The sequence below is a fragment of the Penaeus chinensis genome, chromosome 29 (genome assembly GCF_019202785.1).
Source record: "Penaeus chinensis breed Huanghai No. 1 chromosome 29, ASM1920278v2, whole genome shotgun sequence".
In the NCBI taxonomy this organism is placed as follows: Eukaryota; Metazoa; Arthropoda; class Malacostraca; order Decapoda; family Penaeidae; genus Penaeus; species Penaeus chinensis.
In genome coordinates this window covers 10,557,434-10,567,046 of record NC_061847.1, presented here as the reverse complement: position 1 = coordinate 10,567,046, position 9,613 = coordinate 10,557,434, and the positions used below count along the sequence as shown (strand labels likewise).

At 41.8% G+C, this 9,613-nt stretch overlaps 2 protein-coding genes across 2 annotated transcripts in view; one reads left to right on the top strand and one right to left on the bottom strand.

Annotated features, from left to right (window-relative positions):
• The window catches only part of LOC125040365 (hemolymph clottable protein-like), a 17,926-nt gene extending 11,314 nt beyond the window's left edge, over positions 1–6,612 (top strand). The window contains exons 20-31 of the mRNA XM_047634921.1: positions 16–134; positions 395–479; positions 710–888; positions 1,012–1,158; positions 1,261–1,407; positions 1,546–1,676; positions 1,807–1,990; positions 2,455–2,637; positions 2,886–3,008; positions 3,211–3,457; positions 3,569–3,693; positions 5,877–6,612. Of these exons, the coding sequence (XP_047490877.1) occupies positions 16–134; positions 395–479; positions 710–888; positions 1,012–1,158; positions 1,261–1,407; positions 1,546–1,676; positions 1,807–1,990; positions 2,455–2,637; positions 2,886–3,008; positions 3,211–3,457; positions 3,569–3,693; positions 5,877–6,011 (1,805 nt within the window). The 3' untranslated portion in view covers positions 6,012–6,612. The remainder of the gene's footprint in view (positions 1–15; positions 135–394; positions 480–709; positions 889–1,011; positions 1,159–1,260; positions 1,408–1,545; positions 1,677–1,806; positions 1,991–2,454; positions 2,638–2,885; positions 3,009–3,210; positions 3,458–3,568; positions 3,694–5,876) is intronic.
• A 1,866-nt stretch (positions 6,613–8,478) lies between these two features.
• On the bottom strand, positions 8,479–9,235 carry LOC125040364 (gamma-aminobutyric acid receptor subunit delta-like). Its single transcript, XM_047634920.1, has one exon. It carries the CDS (start codon positions 9,169–9,171, stop codon positions 8,479–8,481), a length of 693 nt encoding a protein of 230 aa, XP_047490876.1. The 5' UTR covers positions 9,172–9,235.
• Between the last annotated feature and the right edge of the window lie 378 nt (positions 9,236–9,613).

The window sequence follows — 9,613 nt, the reverse complement described above, 5'->3', positions numbered from 1 at the left end:
CCTCCTCTCCCGCAGTGTCGACTGGAGGCAGCGGGTCTCTGGTCGACCAAGGCGACTACGACGACGGCCAGATATCGCAGGGTTCTTTTGATGAAGACTTCGGACAGTTCTCACAGGTGGCCGGTGGCAGTCAGGTAAGGCGGACACGCGAGCCAGGTCAACGGTCTCCCCTAGGTAGCTGAGCTGTTCAATAGTTCCCTCGACTTGAATGCCTTGACCTGCTCTGTTTACTTTGCTCAGTGCACTAATCAGTTTAAGAAGTATACGAACAGTAATGCCAGATTTTGTATACAAAAATATTAGTGTTACTATTGCTATTATATGCTTAAATTTGGGAAGGTGATTGTTACAGTGCATTATATATATATATCATTTTGCCATTCTCAATTCACAGGACACCCTGGAAGTGGATAGCTTCGGAATGCAGAGCCAGAGCCAGACCATAGAACGCATCATGAGACTGCAACAGGCATTGATTGGTAAGAACATAATCAAAGCTAGGGAGTATTTCTGTGAGTGGTTGATTTGCTTACATATAGAGAGGCTAAAAGGTTATGCTTGTATTGCAATACCAAATAGGAGTTAGGAGAAAGGGTAAAGATGAATGAAAACTGGAAATGTACGCAAGTTATTGCCATAAGAATACATTCCTATGACTAGTCTTAGTTTTTCAATTTGCTTATAAAACCTCCCAATGGCTATTATACAGCAACTGGAGGACACGTGAGAACCATCAGTGTGGAAGTAGAGCTTCAGGGAACTCCCACGAGAAACTATGAGGCGAGCCTCACCTGGGCGATCTCCAGCTCCGGTACGACGAGATCCTCCAAGGTGCAAGTGACGCTCATCAAGCATCCGGCCGTCGGTGTCTTGGAGGACCCATACACTGTGCGTGGTATTTTAAGGCTTCTTGTGACTGAGGATGTCTTCTACTGAGTCAAATTGTTTTATTTCTTTATGAAGATCTGCGACAGAAAGTCAGATTTGTGACGCTGATCTTGCTTCTTCTAGATCTGCCTGAACGCCCAGATTGTGAAGCCGCATTTCAATCCATTCTTCACCACCGAGGATGTTCTGACGGCCAACTACCATTCCACAGTCAAGGCTGAGTTGTACGAGGGCGAGACGTGTGAGGAATCACCGGTCTTGTTGTTGGAGGTGAGACAGAGAGGAGAAGAGAACTTGTCCAAGAGAGCATGAGTAATAATGTTTCATCTGACTGGAATGCATGACAATACATTTCTGTTTTGCTTCTTTCAGGCTTCATTTGATGTCAGCAGCAATGTCAAGGAGAAAGTGAGGGAGGCAATAGAGAAGAGCTGCGACTACAGTACCTACGCTCCTGGCATTGACATCATCACTTCTCCTTTGTATGACCACTCTCACATCACTGCCACCTGGACACCAGTAAGGAAGCTCCCTGTTCCCAACCCCTTTGAAAATCGGCGGATACAGTCACTGATACTTGATCCAGGCTTTGGTGCTTAAATAGCCTCCTATATTGACCATGTGATTGTAACTCACAGAACACCTTTCTGCTTCTAGGACTTCCCAGACAACCTGAAGAACCTTACATACTATGTTGATGACATCATCAAGGCTTCTCTGTCCAAGAAGATCGAATATGACCACACCAGCGCACATTACGCTTCTAGGGTTGAGATTGACGCTACAAAGTAAGTCACTGGAATGCAGAATCTATCTATGCTCTATGATTATTTATTATCAATATCCTCAGTGGCATCTTTGGTAAAAAGGAGTAAGCACGGACTTTGGCAACCTCTGACGTATTCTCTGTAACTCCAGGTGCATTGAGACTGGCCTGTGGACCGTAAGGACAGAGAAACCCTATGCCGTGTCCATCATCAGTGAACTGGAACTCCCGACGTGGGCCAACCCGATCTTCACACCCGCGCCCTTAGCGACCACCCTGCTCTATGACCTCGCTGTCGGTCGCACGCCAGTGGCCTGCACCATTGATGAAACCAAGGTACAGTATGTAAAAATGTTAAAAAGAGTGTTTATTTTTCTAGTAAGATGTTTTTGTTTAGTGATTTGGAAATTATTCTTACTATCTTTATTTTCATTTATTCTTGTATTCTTTCAGACATACATGAAGTAAAATAGTAACAAACTTTACAATATCCGTAATGATATGATACAGAAATTGCTTCCATTGAAAATTATGATTTATCCTACAATTTACTGCAGAAAGGGGCTCTCTTAATTTCTTTTTGAACCGACGCGAAAAATCGTTGGAAAAGACAACAAAGATGCTCTGCTTCCACAGAAAGCACCAGATTTTCTGAGCCTTTGTCTTTTCTTTTCCACTACACACTTGCATTTTTCTTTTCCTGCTTTTCCTTATATTTCCCCTCTGCTTTCTTTTGTTCTTACTATACCATTGTATCAGCTTCAGCACCTCAAATACAACTCGAACCTTATGAACTTCAGGTCAGGACGGCAGATGGCAGGGTGTTCTCCTATGAGCCCAGTGAGTGCTGGAATGCTATGACCTTCGACACAACCTTTGACCAGCGAGGAGCCATGCTCGTTCGCAACACAGGCCAGTGGGAGGTCCGCATTATCTGGCAGAAGGAAGGCCTTGTAATTGATATGTCTCCAACCAATTTCCTTGTAAGTTTCTAATTTCATTGATTTACTTTCTCAGCTTCGATGTATTTAATGCATTTTCAAACTGAATTATTTAAATTTGAATTTATTCTTTCATTTACTTTATTCGTTAATTTACAGAGGATGGTAATATCTAAAAAAAGAGCACAGTAGTGACCAAATAGCTCTCCTTTATGTAATCCACTCCTTTGCATTATCTTTTAACCTCTATCCATGCTAGTTGTAACAGCTTCCCACTCCACCTAAAACAGGTAAATGGTGAACCAGCCAAAGGAACAGATAACAGGTATACCGTCTTGCACCACGATGACAGCCATACAATTGTATTCGAGAGCGGTACTCTTATCAAAGTTTCGGACAAGGTAGAAGTGCTGGTAAGTTTGAAAAGTTGTTCTGTCGATATCGATACTATGAAAGATATTGTGCTAGTATAATTAGTATAATGCTTTGTGAAATACGGAACTGATGTAGTCATTTGTGTAATATGAAGGCTATAAAGGATTATTCATTAAGGAAAAAAAACATTTCTGAATACTTTAAATTGACGTTACAATGTTGACATAATGCCTTTAACAGATGGGACTGGACCACCGTGGGCACACTATTGGTTTATGTGGAAACTTTGATGGTGAGCCATCCAATGACATGGTAGGACCCAAAGGCTGCCACTACACAGATGACCGCCTCTTCGCCCTTTCCTGGGCATCGCCTGGAGAAGGATGCGCATCCTTCATGTACAAGAACTTGAAACGTGATGTGGAACGGTACCAGGAGACCTGCTCTCACTTCACCTATGAGCCGACGGGAGTTTCACATGCTGATGGTTTGTCTTGTGTGATTAAATCGTAAAACCTTGAGTCTCATTCATAATTATTGACCGCACAAGCCAAAGAAATACTGATTATGTTCAAGAATACCTGAATTTCTCTGACAGCTCTGTACGACTGCACGGAGTGGATGTACCACGAGAGGACGGAGGGCCAGTACCACTGCAAGGCTCTCAGCCCCATGCCAGTGTGCAGACCCGAATGTGTTGCCAACCACCCCATCACCACATCGGTATGTTTTATTCGTTATACCAAATGGGTCCTTTTTACTTGGCAATACTAATTGATTATTTAGAATTATCTGCAGCATCAATTGGTCATTAGCGGCGAATACCTTTTGGGTTTAAAATGTCAAAATATTTAAACCGTTAAAAATCTATCAATAAATGTCTCATATATTTATTGTTATTTTTTTTTATTTATAACAAATCAAAGCATAAATATTATCCATAAAAAATCTTATTGAAAATATTAGTCTTCCATAGGAAAGTAATAATACCTATATCACAATCCTCTCCCAAAACATTTTTCAATGTCTATGGGGGAGACAAGTACATACATCTTTGATTTGAAAATGTTGCACATCTTTCCACTTTATGTGCGACCATTGATGACTCTTTGTCAATCTTTGTTAACACAAATTCTACTTGTCAGTTGGGATGGACGCTGGTCACAAACTAGGTTACATAGAGCTATCATATGTTGCAATTCCTCTTATTTTATATGAATTCCCTGATAGTTCCATTGGATTAGGTATCCACTTCTTCATGTTGACAAGCTACCTTTTCATTAGGTGTTTGGACATGTTCAGGATTCCTTTTCCTGGGCAAAGGGTGGACATGAGCCCTTGGTTCTGGTATTTTGTGTAGCAGTGGAGATCCTGTGTTGACAGCTGGAGCAGTCACCATTGAAACTTTGCGAGCCTTGCCTGAAGGCTCCAAAGACGACTTTGGGTGGAGGAGTCCTTTGGAGAAGCTCAGGATTCTTTTGCCCGGGCAAAGGATGGAGCTGAACTTTTGGCTTGTGGGCATTCTATCTAGTAGAGGAGGCCCCTGTGGATATGGTGGCAGCTGGAGCTGTCGCCATTGAGGCTTCTGGAGCCTTCCCTGATGGCTCCAAAGACATAACTTCGTTTCTGGTGGAACGACTCACCAGATGCAGTTTCAGTATTTGAGGACTGAGGTTGAACTGTTGTGGCAGAGTATATGGTGCAAGAAGAACTGGAGGTTAAGGGATGATGGGAAGGAGAACAGGCTTGAACCGAGACAAAGGATTTACCAGGCTGTGTGAACATCACACAGGCAGATCGCTTTGCCTCCAGTAAACTTTCTTCTTGCTCCTTATTACAAATACTTCCTTTTAAAAATTGTACCCTTTACACTGTTTTCAATTTTTTTTTTATTAACTTTGCAGTGGTAACAGCATACTGGACCTAGACAGTTGTCATCTTCTTGATGACCTGTTGTACCACACTTTAGACACACTAATAGTAGTCCATTTTCTCAATAACAGCAAGAGTTGGCTCCATGACCTTAACCCTGGCAGTGGAAGCACCACGTGGGGTTGGGCACAGTGGCTTTACCTTGGGATGGCACCATGCGAACTTAACTAATTCCAGAAAGACTAACGTTTCAAAAGTTAGAAGAAGAGCTAGTGTCGATAGTTGCACACCATCAACTTTCTTCTTAAAATGCTTTACTGCCACTGCCTTAAACTTTGTATTTCCTTTAACAGTTTCTCTTCAGAATACCTCATCAGTTCTCTGGAAAAGACAATTCCCTTGCACTGATTAAGTGTTTTGTGAGGAGAACATGAGACTTGAGCCCCAGGAATGTTACATTGCATGCAGACGATCACTCTTCTCTGGTGACAGAACTTTGACTATCAGGCTAGCATCTCGCTGGGGTGATCTGAGGATCCTGTTGACACGCCTCAACTATCTTTTGATGTACTTAAAAAAAATCAAGATCAATACGCTATCTGTGGTCTGTGCAGTGCCTGCTTGACTTTAGCCACATTTGACCAGCCGACTGACTTGATCAAGCTACCAGTTTAACCAGAATAGAAGACCAAAGAGGTGGGTTGCTGGCTGCAGGGTGCAGCATCCCTCAACCACCGGGACTCCGGCAATACAGGATGTCATGGCAAACACACGTGGGAGAGTTCTCCCTGGCTCAAGATGCAATGAACCAGGGGTGGGTGCACCATCCCCTCTCATAGGCTTTGGTGCACCTGGGAGCCATTTTGGCTCATCCCTAACTGGTGACTCCTCATTTATGGGTAACCCTCTGGTCCGGCTCACCAGGCCACTGGAACCTCCACTTGCCATTTACTACCAGTCATTTGTAGCAGTCAGAAGGAACGTCTTTTAATCTTTCCATATCACGTTTTACCGATTCTGTTCTCTCTCACCAGGTCGAGTATGAATGCAAATTCACCGGACGTCAGCAACAGGCGCAGCAGCAGCAGCAGGTGCAGGGGACACAGTGGGAGGAATGCTTCCCTCACTCCTACACCTTGACCTACCCATCTTCATGTGTCCCACAGTAACGGATATACAATATCATCCTAATTTCAGGACTGTAGTTCGTCCTGGAAAAAACAAAACAAAAACAATGTAGCAAGTCTTTTCTCGCGGTCCTTATGAACTTTTCTTTACCTCAACACCCTGCTGTTTTGTACCCTTATTTCTTCATTTCCTTTATCATTATCATTTTTTTTTATATAATCATTCTGTCTTTTGTATTGAGAACATTTGTTTTGCTTTCCATTGGTCTGTGTACTATTGCGAATTAATTTTACTGATGCCTTTTGTCAGAGAAACACCTTTCATTTTATTTTCTGATTTTGTAGGCTGTGGGGTGCTTGATTAAGCCCATTTCTGTTACATTTCGATAAAGTAAGAATAAAGACTAATTGAGTCAAGATATCATAATGTATAGAAGAAAATGTACCAAATATTGTTGTTTATGCTTATTACTAATGGGAAAGATTCAGTGTATTTCGTCAAAGAAGTATGAAATAGGGAGTAATGCCACGGGACACAGAGAAGGAGTTTGACAGGAGTTGCTTGTGCGTAGAGAATGGGCACAAATTGTTTTTTTTCATTGTAAGAGGATAATGGCTCATCTACAATAAAGTTACGGGCTTTCCACTTGTTTGAATTCTCCTGGCTTGCAGTATCCATAGGAGTTATTTTTCTACTTTCCTTTACCTTTCTTCAACATGGCAGAAGTGTGTAAAATCTTTGCAACATCAATTACATTTCATGAGCAGAGAGACTATGATAACAACCAAAACCGAAAGGAAATTGAAATGAGACACAGTGACACTGCAACACCTACTTGATCTATTGTCCATTAAGAAATGTTTCTATAAATACCCTCCTGAGAGCGTGGCATGAGTTTCGAGGAGTTGGTTGTCTTCCGGTGGAAAATCATTTATTCTAAGCCTCTTGTCTCTCCAGTCTTTTACCAAACTGTCATCCAGAACAAACGTTTTTTTTCTCTCTTTTAACTACGGGTGAAACTGTTTAGAGAAACTATCCTTGTTGGTTAAGTTTTCATTATCTTTTGCATTCGAAGTTGCTGATAGATCGATTATGAAATGAAAGCTAAACGTTGCAAAGGAAGGAAGATATCTTTATGATTTGGTGTACTGCTAAGTACTCTGAAGAAATATTTTTTATTTTTATATCTGCTATGGATGTACACTTGCTTTCTTTAATAATTCAGATTACAAATTTATTTCATACGTAACCCCTTCGAAGGAGATACACCAAAGATACTGCGACTGCCTCTCAATAATATTAACGTTTAAACAGTACATTCAGGGACCATGAATATATAGATACCGAAAATAATAAAGCAAAATTGTTTAGTGTTTGCTGACATGAATATTGTTTAAGGAATAAGGGAACGAATCGGCAGCGCAGGATAAGAATTGTAACTGGTCTTAGTTGCTGCTGCATTCCATGGTATCAGCGTGGGAGGCAGTTGGGGTTTTCAGTCAAATTCAAAATCTAATTCAAATAGTTTTATTTATCCTTCGAATATATATAGTACGATGAAATATAAAATGGTATATTGCATAAGAAGGTTTCTGACTCCTCAGTTATATTGTGTAATATCAGTATTTACATATCAATATGATATAATGACCTTTGTTAAACATGCTTGATGAATAATTATATTGATTAAAATCAAGATGTGAAAAAATGCACTATAATTCAAGAAAACGACATGTTTTTCTTAGCATTTAGACTAAATATTTTTTAACATTTAATTTAAATGCACCTGCATAACTTCTAATAAAGTGCAGACATAATAAAGCATAAACCTTGTTGCTAGTTCGGATTTAGGAGGAAAGTGTTGAAAGTTATTACTATAACAAATACCGACAAGTGTAGCCAAGGTTTATTCGTAATGTAATGGCTATAATCAAATTTGTAAACTTCCAGTTCAGTAACATCAACAAGTTTAAGAACACACACACACGCATACACACACACACACACGCACGCACGCACGCACGCACGCACGCACGCACGCACGCACACAGAGAGAGAGAGAGAGGGAGAGAGAAAGAGAGAGAGAGAGAGAGAGAGAGAGAGAGAGAGAGAGAAGAGAGAGAGAGAGAGAGAGAGAGAGAGAGAGGAAGAGAGAGAGAAAGAGAAAAAGAAAGAGAGAGAGAAAGAGAGAGAGGAAGAGAGACAGAAAGAGAGACAGAAAGAGAGAGAGAATGAGAGAGAGATAGAGAGATAGAGAGATAGAGAGATAGAGAGATAAGAGATAGAGAGATAGAGAGATAGAGAGATAAAGAGATAAAGAGATAAAGAGATAAAGAGATAAAGAGATAAAGAGATAAAGAGATAAAGAGATAAAGAGATAAAGAGATAAAGAGATAAAGAGATAAAGAGATAAAGAGATAAAGAGATAAAGAGATAAGAGATAAGAGATAGAGATAGAGATAGAGATAGAGATAGAGATAGAGATAGAGAGAGAGAAAATCGCGCTGCTTACTGAGTGAAGACTTGCCACCAGAACAAGATGTTGAAAATCACGATGATTCCCGGGATGATGACGAACCTCTGCACCGCCAGGAGCTTCTCGGCGGGAGGCTGCCTCGCCTGCCACGCCTGGAACCTTCCCTTGGGCTCTATTTTAACGGTGTTCGTCTCCTCCCTACCCAGTCTCTCAGCGAAAATGTGGACCATGATGTTGGAGAAGAGCAGGAAAATGATGAAGAAGAACCAGATGTCGATGAGCTTGATGGCGGCGGTGGAAGGGAGGGAGCTGGAGAGCTGCGCGAAGAGCGTGTAGAGCACAAGCAGCGTCGTGAGGGACATGATAGCTCGCACATTCAGGTCCTTCAGCTTGACGAAGAGCGTCGCCCAGCTCACCGACAGCAGGAGCACGGACGGCAGGAACGTCGTGAGCAGGATCACGCCCTGGCGACGGTGCAGCTCGAACTCGCACCTGAGCTGGTTCTTCTCCAGATTTTTAGCGAACCGGATGCTCTTCACGGTGAACAGCGCCAGCTCCTTCTTGCCCGGGTAGACCACCTCCCCTTTCTGCTGTGAGAACTCCACGTAGCCTTCGTAGTCGGCGGGGAGCATGAGGTCGATGCCGCACACTTGCACGTCGAACGGGTAGGAATACAGCTCAAAGGAACACGTGAAGATGCCCGTGTAGCGTCTGATCACCGTCATCTCGTTCTCGGAGCCCGGGTACAACAGGTCTGCGGAGGAAACGCGTGTGGGTACGGACACGCTGTAGGGGCTGCTGAGAAAAGTACTTGAAGGCGAGGCGAATTACTGTGATTTTGAGAAGGACTCGTCGCAGATTGAGTGATGCCTTGAGGTTAAGATAATGCAGTGTATTCTCCTTGTGTGAATAATCAGTAATCATACTGTTGCTCTGAGGATGATGGTGATAGTGCTATTACTACAAATGACAGTAATGATAACAGTGATGATGATGATGATGATTGATGATTGATGTTTGATGATGATTGATGATGATTGATGATGATGGGTGATTATGACAGTGATAGCGATGATAATCTTGATAATGACAATAAAAATAATTATAATAATAATAGTGATAATAATTATGTGATAATAATAATAGTGAAAATAATAATAATAGTGA